Genomic DNA, 14,812 nt, shown 5'->3' on the forward strand with positions numbered 1-14,812 from the left:
CATTTCATCAACTTTACATACTCTTTATGAGTAATGCTTCCCATTTACAGAACTGGGAAGTTATATTTATATATTAGGAGTGATATATTTTTAGCATATTAAAGTTTGCTTTTTTCAAGCAATACTTCTGTAAGCTCAAGCTAGGATCTCAGAACTAGTTTTGGCAATGTCAAGAAAAAAGAATTTCTAGATTATTGCTTTTCTCTTTATACTGTTTTTCATTGAATATTCGTTTTTCTTACGAAACAGACTTAAGATTCATATAGTCGACCTGAATGTGTTGAGTTGTTGTGGATATTGTTTCCACTTTTATATTCATTCCAATAAGCTTTTGGCCTTAAACCTCCTTGAAGCATAAGGTTAAACAGCAATAACATGCTCAGTATAGTCCTACAGATGGGGTGTCGAGATGGTAAGGTGAACACAGACCTTACCAGTACATTTGTGAGTGGGGTAGGGAGGTTGTTTCTGATAGACTCCCGGCTCAAGGAGATAAACTTTTTGAGAAGATTTGGAATAATTGCAAGAGACAAAAGCTATGGTGGAAATATTGAAAGCTAAAAATAGCAAATATAACCAAAGTAAAAGAAACATCAGTAATAATAAAATTGAAGGATAGGATAATGTTAGTATAACAATAATAAAACTAATAAGGGATTAATAGGTGCTCCAAAGTAGAACCTTACTTACCACTGGGGAGAGAAAATGCTCGATTCTCAGTCCGTGCTCAACGCCTGCTTGACTAGCTCAAAAGGAAGCAGCTGAAGCGTGTAGATGGGCTTTGATTGAATAAGAGTTGGGTGATTAACTACCTACTAACTATCTGCCTAATCATCGATATCCATACTCTCCTATCTAAGTCCTCGATGAGATGAAAGTGTGTATATCATATCTAATCACATCTCCCCAATTCCTCCTCAGTCTACCTTTATCTTTCCTCAAACCTATAACCACCAACATCTTACACCTCTTCATTAGGACATATATGGTCCTCTGTTCACATGTCTAAACTATCGTGTCTCACTCCCCCATCTTGTCCTCCATAGAGGCTACTCTCACCTTGCTTCATATATCTTTGTACGCTGAAACAAGATCATCACCCATTACATGCAAAGAAACTAATGATGCAGTTCATCACACTGAAAACTAATCTTTGAACCCCTTCTAGTTGCCTTATTGAAGAGAATTTATTTTACTAGAGCGAACAATACTTTGAAGACTAAAATTTTCAAGAGCTCAGTCAATGAGGACAATTAAATGCATTTTTCTATGGATGGTCAAAGAAAATTCTAAATGAATGACAGTAGAGTTTTGATACTTTGAAGCAGTAAATATACAATAGGAACTTCCAAAAATTTCACTGCAAAACACCTACTATCAAATCCAAACTGTAGAGTACATTGAAAGTTGACATAGAGTCGAAAGTATATACATTTCTCATCTTAACACAACACATCTTTACAGTAACTAAATTTACGAAAGGAACTGTTTTGGGAAGTCATAAACAGCTGTGTGACTAATCACACCTCCAGCTGACAACCAGAGGAGCACTTGAATAATCTTGATACTGAATGCTGTCACCTTTTCTCGCTAGTCTTGCTTCGAAAGGGAGATAACAAAGAGAGGCGAGCTGTATGCAAGTGTAAACACCTCAGTTCCTCATTCATCAATATAAATAATAAACATGTAAAACTTGCAGATAACATGAAATCTTACACTTATGTGAAACATTGCCAGCAGTTGGGGTTTCATCTTGGGAGATCAAATTCTTCAAAGTGAAAACTGGAAGAGACAAGGTATAAGGTCAGTTTATAGATATTGACGAGCACCACGGGAGAACAAATTATTGTGGATTCCACACGTGAGGCGGCGTGTTGAGAATATAATAAAAGTATGTAAAAGTGTGCTCTCACTTACAGCTTTAACCTTTAGATGAGACGGTCACACACTTCAACACATGAATTTCAATTGTGCAGATGGGATTAGAGCTAAGCATTTAGGATTAAATCAAAGTTGTCCATTGAGTCATCTAGAGTACATACACATCAAAGAAATCTCCCCAAAACTGTGCATGATGTTGAAAGACATGCCAGCCAAGAACTGCTTCCCCCATTCTTCTCAACTGACAACCCACTAGTACTAATTTCCTACCCCTACACCACTCCTTTCCAATCACAAACAGTTCTCTATTAAACTTGTTTTCTTCTCTTTTTATATCTTATTTTACTTGTCCTCTTGTTCTCTGATTTTGATGCTCCCTATTTGGCAAAAAGTAACACGCAGTGCTAATTAAGAATTTGGTGTCTAAGACCAAAACCAAGCAAAGACACCATCCCTGCCTGGCTGCAGGCTCAAATGATAGCTGGTCATAAACTTCATTTTTGGATTTATAAGAAAACTAATATTATATTTTTGGATAAGAACATCTTTATAATGTAAAAAGGAAATGTGTCAATCGATGTTTACCACTACTGCTATCAAATTAAGAGATCTTAAAGATCGTTACCTTCACTAGGCAAGGGAGCATTTGTGGCACTATCATCCTGCTTCATGCTATTCATGCTTGCACCATTTGATTCTGCTCCTCCAGAGGTGTGGTTCTTTTTTCCAAACCTCAGGAGGCGTTTAAAACCTTTTGGTGATTCCTTCACTTGAGTCCTTTCTGCAACTTCTGGATTGTTATCTACTCTAACAGAGTGAATATCAGGTGCATGAGCTTTGCCAATTTCTTTAACTGTTGATCCTATGTCTGAGCTCGATGGGAGTGCTTTAGCAAACCCCAAGTTTCTGGTACAAGGGTCCTCTACAGATGAGACACGAGCATACGGAGCACGATAAACAGTACTTCCGATATTTGCAAACTTGGGTGTGTCATCTGCACAATTCGTCCCTGTCTGCAAATATTAAAGGTGGAAGATTCAATTTCTTCTGTTCCATATGCACAGCTAATTCTTCTTTTATTGTTTTTGAGAATGAACAAGTAATGTTAATTCAATAAGAGCTCAAACAAGCGAAGCAGAAATTAAAACTTTTAGCAATTAAACATACGCTAATGAGAATAACCCCATAGGGAACCATGAAAAGCATAAAATTAAATCCACTGGCATATAAATGATTACAAATATCCATAGGAGCAACATGCAACACAAATATATGATTTCTCTCTTTTATCAGTAAGTTTTGTTTAGGTGTATATTCTAAGTTTTCCAGACAAGGCTGTTTAAGTGAAGATATTTTTTTTTCCAGTTAAGCTTATGCAGCTGAAAATTAATTTAAAACCAACATGTAATTAATTGAAATGATAGCTCCCTCACATCACAGAATATCAACAGATCAGGCACCCAAGAACACTAAAATGCCCCTAACCCCGCCGCCCTGAATACCCCTTCTTACCCCATGCCACTGAAGAAAAAAGAATCAAATGAGATCAAGTAGATTCATATTCCAGATAAAACTAAAACGTCAATTTTGAGTCCGATCAGCAACTTTCTCAGTAAAAAGATAAATTAAGTTATCTATGCTGCTTCTGGAAAAAGGTTTGTTAGATCAAGACCATTTTTAATGAAGAAAATCAGGGACATTTTATCTTCATGATCTACTCATGGTAACTGTAATTACCATATGATCAACTGAGATACTAGTCACTGAACTGTAAGAAATTTTAGTAATTGTGTTGTGTAAATGGAAACATCAAAGAGTACCACCTCTTGATTTTACCCAACTCTAGTAGTCCTACCTCATGGGAATTTGACAGCTCTTGCAGTCGGCTAGGAGCAGGTGCTCTAATAAATCCTTCAAAGGGTGACGGTGGGTCACGTGTAGAGGCATAGTCAGTTCTCTCAACACTGTTAATGTTGTCACATTCTTCCACAGCCAAGTTCTCTGATGATGAACTGGGAACAGCCAAAGAGGGCTTCTTCTCCTTCTCAAGCATAACAACAGTTTTCTCAATAATGTTTTCATCTAGATCATTCTTGTATGATTCAATGACTTCAGATGCTACAGAAGGCCTGTCATTCTTCTCCATAGCTATGTTCTCCACAGCTGGTTTGTCTTGTCGTAAATCTGACAACTCTTTGGTGGTTCGGATTTTCAGCTCAGGAAGAGTTGCAGCCTTCTTTTTGTCAAGGTCTATGATGGCAGATATTTTCTTGCTCTCTGGCACATCAGAGCGCTTTGTCTTAGACACTGGTTCGGCACTCCGAGCCTTGGGCTTTGATACAAGTTCAGCACTTTGTGCCTTCCGTAAGGTACCAGGCTTGCTGCTGATTGCTTTGGGCTCTGATAGTCTTCTTATTCGTGCCATGGATGCCTTTGAATCAGGAGTAACATCATTGTTTCCTTTTTTCGGTTCAGACAAGGATGATGCTGATCTACTCAATTTGTTACCTGCCAATTTGCTGCCATCAGCTGATTTGCTGGCTTTAGAGCCCTTTTGCACACCATTTGACCCCAACGGAGTTCTTATTTTGGTTCTTTGCAATGGTGACAAGGATCCAGGCTCTGAGTCACTGAACTTAGATCCCCTGAAGGTGCCAGGAGAGCTTTTTGCTGGCAATTTTCTTGTTTGGATTGTTGGTGCTGGAGAGTGACCAGAGCTGGGGCCACCTCTGGATGCAATTCTCTTTTGCCTTTCCAGTTTTAATGCTTCAATGCGCTTTTGGTCTGCCTCTTCCTGCAAAATTTTAAAGTTCCACCTATTAAACTCGGAGGAGAATATATCATAAACAGGTTAGATTTCCCAGAAATATCAAGCTATATATCAATCACTAAAATCGTCTACTGTGGAAAAAGGGGGAAAAGCGAAAAAAGGTTGAGTCAGTGCACCTTTTCTTTTTTCATTTTCTGCATATCAGCTTTGAAGGATCTTATCCTCTCAGCACGTGCTCGTGCATCATCCAAAGGACTTGACTTTGACATTTTTCCTTTTCTTATTGGTCCTCCACTCCTTTTCTTGTCCGAAGTATCGACAGTAGCTTTTGACCTGCGATCTTTCTCTGATTTTTTTGAACCTTCCTTAACATCATTGGAGACTCCATTCTTTCTTTTATCCTTTGAAGCAGAACCTTCATTGCAAACTTGCATTTCATAGTCTAAAGCAGGGTCATAGACACCCAACCTTTTCTCTGTTCCACGCTCAGACATCAAGCTAAAATCATTAGGCTCGTAGCTCATAATTCCAGCAGAGCTGTTTTCTGATTTTTGATGCGCCAATGGAAGCTCAGAGTCCATGTTAATGGCAGTTCTACCATCTGGTCCAACGTCATTCAATGACATTGACCTAAAAGGTACTACAAAAGACTCATCAGTCATATCATGTGAGGAAGCTTTGTCTAACTTATTAGTATGCTCATATGCATTTGGATCTAATGAATTTCTCAGCCCTGATTGATTTCCTCGACCATTTAACATAAATTCATCATTTGCAGTTCTACGCATGACTTTTCTCCCATTTATCTCAGTAAACTGCATGTCCACGTGGTCACCAAGTCCTTGTCCATTGTCATATCCTCTGCTAGAAAGTAGAACTTCACCATTAGAACCCCTGGACATGCGAGACATCTTTGCACCAACTGTATGCATATCACTCAACCTATCCTTCATTTCAATGTCGTCTTGGGCACCAATAGCCAAAGGATCATTGGAAATAGTACTTTTTGGTCTCCTCCTTGCATCTTTCTCCATTGCAAACATGCCATCTTTGTCATCTTCATTACCTTTCAATAAACAATTTTGAAATGCCAGCCAGTGCCCACCATCAGCTTCCTTCTCACAAACAGTGTCATCATCATATAAAACTGATTCAGTGCGGCTTCGTCTTGTTTTTGATGACCGTGAAGTTCCCTTTTTCACCAGGTCGTGACCGCTGCCTTCTAGATCTTCACTATCAGCATCATTTTCCGAACCAGAAGCTGCTTCTGATTCGCTATCATTACAGTTCTTTGCTTTAGAAGTGATATAATTAATGTTACGTATAACAACCTTTCCTGATTGATTTTTCCTAGACCGACCAGACTTCTTTCTCTGACTATAAGACCCTTCATTGTCCATTTCTTCATCTTCCTCTGAATCACTGTTGCTCTCTCTCCTATCCGAAGACTGTCTTTTCTTTCTACTCTGCGGAGTGACACCCGTTCGAGAGTCTTCCATTCCTGGATAAGGAGATTGATAGAGATGTCCATTTCCTGGATAAGCTGGATAATAAGGTACTCCTTGCATGGGATATCCTTGAAAAGCAGGTACGCCAGAGGGAGGAGAATGCATTGGCCAGGGTGGATACATTGGATGCAGAAATTGATATTGTTGTTGACCATTTGGACTTTGTTGATCCAATGGAGGCCTTTCTCCTATATTGCAAAATAATATATCAGATCTTATCAACTCCCTCAAGAAGGCACATGTTGTACAAAAATATAACATGCCTAAATCATCCTACTCAACCCTCACAAACCATAAGACTATCCAAGGTCAGAACTGAAAGGAACCCCAACCCAATGAACATTTTGTATGTCAAAAAAGAGAAACGAAAACTAGAACCTCGATGAATAAAAGAATGTATGTTATTATTTTTCACAAGAAATCCAATAAATTTTTTAGAAAACCCCTCTAAGAATCTCCAGAAAAGTGTCTAGAGTTCCTCAGAGCACAGATTCTGGCACAAGGTTATCTGGACCATCCCTTGCCAGTAATTTTTCATACAGCTTGAAGTTGAATGAATCATCAAATCAGGGTAGGCTAGTAAAACCTTCCAGAGACAATAAAATATGGCCTCGCCCAGAATCCTATATGATGAACAAGTTATGAAAGAGTACCACCCTTCAACAGGATTGCTTCGTTACCTGAATTACCATCTGTGCTTGATTTCACATAATTCTCAGAAGCCATCTCGCTGTTGGAATCAAACTGCTTATTAGCAATATTAGAGAGCAGAATTCCAGATGCATTCATTGCAGCAATGTCTAATTGATTTGCCATTGCTTCTGCAGCTTCAATTTCAACCCATTGTCCATTTTCATGCTTTTTCTTCCACAGTTCCATAAATCTTACACATGCATCTCTGCCACATGAAAATATATAATGAATCATAGAATCGTTATGCAATTTTTTTGAATTAACCTTTTATTTGTGACTCTTCTTATAGTTTGAAGAGAAGTAAAAGTTGCTCCTGATTGCTAACCTTAAGCGTGAGGCACCAAAAGATTCGGAAAATGATACCATCTGTGTCATACGATCAATATCAAAACCAGCAGCTACAGCACGAGCAAATGCCATTCCTTGTTCTTTTTGAAGCATAGACTTGCGAGTCTCCAGGACCTTCAAAAACTGTACTCTGGATAAGAAAAATCAATCAAAATGCATTCGAGCTGTTACTAAACTTGAATAATTAGACTTTTCATATATGTAACAGGCTCAAAGGAACTCCATATAAGTTCTGGAGATTCTTTAAGGCCTGCCAAACCAATAACAAACTGAAGGAAACTTCAAAAGCATGAGCATAGGCTGGTGACATACAACTTATGTCAATACTAAAAAATGGAGATAAAATACAAGTGAATCCTGCCTTTATTTTGACTGCCCCAGTTTGGAGGCCAATGAGAGTGAACTCGCCAACATAATATGCAATATTGACACAAGCTGACATGCGTAAAGACTAAGGGGCTGCGAACAAGGATTTGATTTGAAGCAGAGAATCATGAACAAAGACAGACGTACAATAGATCAAGAAATAATAGTGATTTTTTTTTTTGACAAAGAAATAATAGTGAATTTTGACTAGTCATGGTTTGAATAAAGCGGAGGATCATGAATGTTCCGTGTCAAAAATATGAGTTCGGTTGAACCCATAACACTAAGGCTACATCCGCCACTGACAAAGGAACAAAGATGCAAAAAAGAATCTGTCAAATTCTTCTACTTGATAAATTATCATCAACCAATCCTAATCCACATGATGATAAAGTGAGACCACAGTCTCGTGTAATTCAACGAACAGAAAAATCTGCTGAAATGATTTGCCACTCACATACCTTGAATTTTCTTCCTGCAAATCTGTTTGAGGTTGATGTTCCCCCGGCTGCCCGAAAAATAAACCAGATAAGGAAAAATGTATAATGTTGTGCAACATTTGAAAGAATACAATGTGTTTAGTCACCTTGTAAAGAACAATAGCTTTCTCCTCATTGACATCTGCTGTAGATTTAGTACCTGCCCATAGTTCAGTGTTTTTTCAGTACCTTGTGTCATAAACTAGCAATTTCACATAACACTGGATGATAAAGCCCACTGCTACTTAGCTGATAGAAGATGGAAGAAGAAGAAAGATTTATTGACAAAAATAAGTAAGGAACTTGCAGTGTCTAGATATCGATATCAAAAGCAGTATTTCCTTGCAAATGAAGGAACCAATCAATGAGCAATTGAAGGTGGAAAAAGTTAAAAGTGGGAAGAGTCAAATTAACCAAGAAACCAAGACCATAAAGTTTAGAACAGAGTATCACTTGACCTGTGTGATGATGAGAACGGAAAAGAAAATGAATTGGCCTTGTTCTGTTAATAATGATACAAGTTTTTCACTCAGAAGTACCTGCAAAGTTTCCTGCTGGTTTAGCTTCTTTGTATTCAACCTGTTGAAGAAATAAAATGGTTGGAGTGACGTCTTGACAATCAATGACACGTAGAATTTCTGAAGATCAAGTAAATACTTACTGGCCCCTGCCCACTATCATTGTTTCCCTGAAGGGCTATTGCTTCCTCAATCTGCAAGATCTCAGATTCAATGGTGTATACCCTTTCCAAAACCTCCGGATTGCTCACAAAGCGAACAAACCTATTAACAGATAGAAACATTGGACCAATTGATATTAAATAAACACTGGACTGATATGTTTCTACACCATTATCACACTTGTATTCTCTTTTTTAATCTTTCTCAGTGTCTGTAGGACGTGCCAAAACAGCTTAATCTAACAGGGTGTGAAGCTATCATGACTGAACTCCTGGACACTCCAGAATAAACTTTATATGATAAATGCTTACAAGAGTTATTTTGGTTTAGCTTGCTGGTTACACAGAAAAGAGGGTAAAAGTTTCCTTTATCGGTTTGCAACAATATGGACTGTCCCTAACAAAGGTTCCGACGCATTTAGTGAGAAATGTATATGAAAAAGTTTATCCCTTTGCACATGAGACGTGACAGATTACAATATCAACACAAAATTGATATTACACTTTTGAGGTAGTATACCTGTGGATAAATATAGACTAACTGTTACTTTTGTCAAAAAAAAATTGATACTAAGATTACATGAAATTGATAATTGGAATTCTTAGAATGTCAACATAAAATTGCACAAACCTTTCCACTGTGCCCTTTGTAAACCATGAATCATCAGCGTGAGCATCTGGTTCCAGAAAAATTGAGTAACCACCCTTGGCAATTTGATCCTGAGCAGTTCTCAAGTGAGCAAGAAAAGGAGTAAGCAATCCAGAAGCTATTTTCTCTTTCTTGTCATTGGCTATAATGAAAAGATCACACCTGAAAAAGAATGTATTTGATAAGTACAGAGAAAGTCAGCAGCTCCGCTCTACGTCCTTCAAAAATGCTTTTGCAAGGAAAGACATTATACTCAGCAACATATTTACTATCCAAAGGCACAAAAACCAAATGACTACAGCAATGCTACTCAAAATACTCAAAGTTCTATTATTCAACCAAAATATTGGCACCCAAGATCCTATAACGAAGAGACAAGTAGAGAAAAATTGCATCTGCCTATGCTCTTAATTTTTCAGTTTGCATAAAACTCAACAAAGATAAAACAATAGTAGTAGCTAACTTGGGTGCAGTTTTCACGTCATCCAGATTTCAGACTCTTTAACCAATCAGACAGCAATGCCATTTCCATTCAATTAATAAAAAGAGAAGAGAGAAAAAAACAGTAATAAGAGAAAAAACACAGAAAAACTCTAACCACCTTTGAGGAAATGATAAAAGACTCTTAAGCATCATACTTTTATCAAAACCACATATTCCCAGATTTACAAAGGGAAGACAGTATAAGACATGACACTTGGGCCTAACTCAACCTCAAAAGCTAGCGGGGAGGACCGCCCAAGTCAATATAAGCAAACCACCATTCAATTCCCCAACCAATGTGGGAATCTAACAGTGACAGAAAACCATAAGTCAACAACCAACTAAACTTCCAATCTCAGACTAGTTGGATTTTGCTATATGAATCCTCTATATCCATTCTGCTTTATTTAGGCCCATTTTGCTCCAACACTGGCAAATAATTCAAGACAAATTCAGTTTACTCTAAAACTTAACATTCTCTAAATCTAAACATTTGTCTGACATGACATACAATCCTCTAACAAGAAAACAACAAGTTGAACATAATCATCATCAACCATATAAACCCAAAGAGATCAATCAACATCCATATAAACACAGCAACAAATCATTGTAAAACACCATTCATGAAATATTAACCAAATAAAAAGACAACATTTTTCAGTATATATACCTAGTTCTAGTAGGAGTGAGCTGAAAAACAACTGAGTCAAGTCGAGTACTCGACTTCATGATTCTTGCAGCTCCAATTCCTTCACCACCAACTCTTAGATCTTCAAAATGAGCTTCCAAATCTTGAAACAACAAAACCTAAAGCTGAACAAAACAACCCCAAATGAACCAATCAGTAAAACCTCACTGTTTTCATCATCAAGATTCCATTTTTACACAAGAAAAACACAAAAGCCCACTTTTTTAGACAAAAAGAGCAAAAGGGTCTGTAGTAGACCAAAAAGATTAAAAGAAACTTCACTTTAATGGGTTGTTTTCATACATTAACACTCACCCAAATCAAAATGTCATTCAACAAAATCAAGATTCCACCTTTACATGCAGAAAACTCACTGACCCATCACCCAATATAGCTCAAAAAACACACAGACACACACTATATGTGAAGGATCCGAAGAAAGAAAGCAACTTTGGATGCCCCCACTGGAGAGAAAAATCTACTTCCAATATACTAACAAAGAACAAGATTCCCCCATTTGGATATATTATCGCCTAAGGTGAAAAAAGAGTAAGGTCAAGGGTATTTTAGGTATTTCGTATAAAAAGTGGAGCACTAAAATATTAGAGGACAAAATGAAGAAGGTGTGATCAGAGAACTTTTTCAAAAAAGTGACAAAAGTACCCCTGAAATGGGAGTGTGTTGTCCAATGTGGAAATATGAAAAACCACCAATCAGGTTTCGAGTTTGAGTCCCGCAATCATTTTTATCAAAAAAAAAGGTCTTAATTTTAATACTCCATAATTTTTTAATTTGATCGAAATTTAAGGATTAAAAAAAACACTGTGAGTGATGCTAATTTGCGCTTAGGAAAATGAGTACCTTTTTTTTTTGTGGTGACAGTCAAAGGGGCAGTTGTACATCAATTATATGCACTTATTAATTTGTGTTTTTATTTATTTATTTATTTATTTATTGAGACAGCTTTAAATATTACTGCTCTTTATTTTTATGGAGTGTGACATTGAGCTTTACATGTTTTTTATTACTATTAAGAAACGATTTCGAAATCTAATTATATTGCGTATGTTGTATTATTATTATTTTATACGAAGTTGTTTTATAATGTTAGGTTTCAGAATTATGAAATTATACAAGCTACGTGATTTGTTTGGGCATTTGGGATTAGCTTTCGTCATATCTATAAATATAAATTGCGTCTCATGGATAATTATTGATTCGATATGAGTTTATGATTATATGATACGTTGCATTTGATGATATAAATCCACAAGAAATATGTCTAATTAGGTGTATGAAATTTTAATACAAAAAAAGATAGAATTTCAGAATAATCGAGTTTGTATTTATTTCTTATAAGTGTTGCATCTTGCAAAGACCTCTAATTTCGAATTGTGGCAGAAAAATAATTTAAAAAATATTTTTCCAAAATTAAAAACTTTTTCACATAAATATTATTCTTCCCAAACAATACGACATCAAATATGAAATATAATAGCTGTGACAATCAAGACGGGAAATTAAAGAATCCACAATGTGAGTATAAAGATCATACCTAAATACTATATACAATGAATTTGGGCACATGATTGCCTTGAATACAATAAAATATTCCAAAAAAAAAAAAAGTTTCATGGGTTTTGAGGGAAAAAAAATTACACAAATGTCATGTCTTTTTTTTTCTCATTCGATATTTAATAATTGTCTTGAGATAAATTAATTCAGACTCAAACTAAGAAATTTCGCTTTGAGGTTGATTGATTTGAGTTTATGTTGAAAGTTTCACTCATTTTCTATTAAAAACAACTTTATATTTCAAGCTTGAACTAAAATCTTTAATTAAAAATAAAAAAATACTTTTCGTTCCGTCGTATTCTCAAATAAATCACATATGGTATGTCTGTTGCATTGGTTTGTCAAAAACTTGTCAATTATTGGAACAACAAACATTGGATGCTTCTAATAGAAATTTTTGGATCTATTAATAGTGCTATGGATAAAATATAATTTTACTGTTAATACAGTACAAAATGTATCGTATTTTATACTATACTATTTTTTTCCATAGTAGAAAGAAAATATTTTTGGTCATGTGATTACAGTAGAGTTCAAGAACCCCGTTTGATAATAAAAATTGTGAAATTTTACAAGAATTTTTTTCAAAATAAAAAATAGTATTTGAAAATTAAAATTGTGTTTGATTATGATATAAATTAAAATTATATTTGAATTTTTGTAAATGATTTAAAGTGAGTTGATATTTTTTTAAATTTTGATTTTCAATTTCAATATTTTTGAAATGTTATGGCCAAATATAATTTTTGAAATTCAACTCCAAAATAAATTTAAAAAATGAAAAGTATTCATTGTCAAACGGCAACTTTCAGTAAAGGAAAAGGAAAAAGCATAGCAGCCAAAATAGAAAAGATAAAATTCAAGTCATAGCTCCATATTTTTTTCATTTTGTTCACTTTTTAGGATATTGTTTTTGAACCAAAATAACATATATAACAAAAAGCTCAATTATTAATTCTCCAGCTTCACTTATATCATTCTTTTTAAGGGAAAATTACGCGTATAAGCATACATATATTAGTTAATTAGTTAACATGATTTGTCTTAATTACAATTCGCGACCTATTTTTAGTTATAATTACGCGGCTTAACTTTTTAGTTTTGTATAATTTGCACATTTGTATAATTCCGAATTTGTATAACTTTTGTATAATTCGGAATTTGTATAATAGAATTTAGATAGTTATTTACACTTATGATGTTTGTAATTGTATAAATTCGTTATTTTGAGTTTATACGAAAATGTACCCGCGAATCATACAAACTTGCGAATTATACAAACAAGGCAGCTTAACTGTAACTACAGCCCGTAAATATGTAAACTATAGCTATGGAGCATAATTAAATTTATTATAATGGCTATTTGCGAAAGTTCCCCAACCTTTAATTCTTTTCTTTTCTATAACTAAATTCGAATAGTCCATTATATCTTTTTTGTCTTTGAAACAATCATTTTATCTAATACACAAATAGTTCCAAATATATTTAGCTTTATCTTCATGATCATGAAATAGACTAGTGCCCACACAATAATAGGATAATTATCTAGTAGAATAATAATAATCACTAATATAGTTGTTGGACCACCTCTACATATTAATATTTTATAAAGAATAATAATAGCATACTTTACTCAATATGTTATCATCTACTGTGTGATCCGGATTTAGTCGGAGCTCCAATGTGGAATTAAAATATTGAATGGGAAAATAACAATAGTATGTTATCATTTACTGTGTACGATTCAGATTTAGTCGGAGCTTCAATGTGACTTTCGACATCAGGTGGGAAAATAATAATATGTTATCATTTGCCGTGTGCGATCCAAATTTAGTCGAAGCTCTAACGTGGGCTCCAGACCTCGGATGAGGGAAAAAAAATATTATCACTTACTATACAAAGTTCAATAGGTATATCATTTATGATTTGTTCTTAGAGAACCATTTTGTTATGTTGCGTAGTGTGTGTTAATTTGTCAGGTTTTCAATCATAATAATATTTCATCTTTATAGGGTGTGATTGGTACGAAGGAAAATATTTTTCATGGAAAACATGTTTTCTGAAAAAAGGGTGAGAGTGAAGATGAAATGTGTTAGAACGTTGAAAAATTAAAACAAAGTCAATAAAAAATGTCACTTGTGGAACGTGACTTCCGTACTTTCAATAGGAAAATCATTTTAAAGAAACTTGTTTTCCAAGACAACACATTTTTCAAAATTGTTACAACTTTCTGAAATTCAATAAATCGTTATCACAATTTTCACTCCAAATAACTCACAAAAATTCACAAACAACTCTAATTATAAGAACAAAAAAGTAAAATTTACAAATTGGGGAAAAAATAATCTGGAGAAAAATTAGGTAAATTTCCCTTTTAATTTTATTGGCTCCATCAAATATGATTGAGTTGGATGCACAATTCTTTCTTTTCAAAGAAACATGTCACTCCATTATAACCTATAGTAATGTGAAAATGAATGAACTTTTTTTGGTCAAAAAAATAATAAATGATGGCTGAATAAAAATAAATTGGATTTTGTCTATTTTCTTTAATTAATTCTCACAGCCTAGACTCCTAAAAGAGCAATAATCAAATTGCACTTTTTAATAGAGGCAAAATAACAAAGACACATCTAAATGATAGTGATACAATAGAAAAGAAATAGCATATTCAACGATCAAATACGAAA

General features: G+C 34.9%; 2 protein-coding genes across 2 annotated transcripts in view; one reads left to right on the forward strand and one right to left on the reverse strand.

Annotated features, from left to right (window-relative positions):
* LOC125825643 (germin-like protein subfamily 1 member 7) overlaps positions 1-14,812 on the forward strand; it is a 318,424-nt gene that overhangs the window by 70,275 nt on the left and 233,337 nt on the right. The window lies entirely within an intron of this gene.
* Positions 1,335-11,059, reverse strand: LOC125825604 (COP1-interacting protein 7). Its single transcript, XM_049504928.1, has 14 exons — positions 10,863-11,059; positions 10,530-10,672; positions 9,356-9,535; positions 8,707-8,827; positions 8,585-8,624; positions 8,153-8,205; positions 8,028-8,074; positions 7,178-7,330; positions 6,840-7,057; positions 4,828-6,347; positions 3,737-4,675; positions 2,507-2,894; positions 1,717-1,782; positions 1,335-1,630 (listed from the first exon to the last, which is right to left on the reverse strand). Exons 2-14 carry the CDS (start codon positions 10,586-10,588, stop codon positions 1,578-1,580), a joined length of 3,837 nt encoding a protein of 1,278 aa, XP_049360885.1. The 5' UTR covers positions 10,589-10,672; positions 10,863-11,059; the 3' UTR covers positions 1,335-1,577.

The sequence above is a fragment of the Solanum verrucosum genome, unplaced genomic scaffold, assembly GCF_900185275.1.
Source record: "Solanum verrucosum unplaced genomic scaffold, falcon-dt-bn FXZP01000298.1, whole genome shotgun sequence".
NCBI lineage: Eukaryota > Viridiplantae > Streptophyta > Magnoliopsida > Solanales > Solanaceae > Solanum > Solanum verrucosum.

Coding starts and splice junctions, on each gene's coding strand:
- LOC125825604 (XM_049504928.1), bottom strand. CDS start 10,588: ATGAAGTCGAGTACTCGACTTGACTCAGTTGTTTTTCAGCTCACTCCT. Junction 8,625..8,706: donor ATGATAGTGGGCAGGGGCCA/GTAAGTATTTAC, acceptor TTTCTTCAACAG/GTTGAATACAAAGAAGCTAA. Junction 4,676..4,827: donor AGAAAATGAAAAAAGAAAAG/GTGCACTGACTC, acceptor AAAATTTTGCAG/GAAGAGGCAGACCAAAAGCG.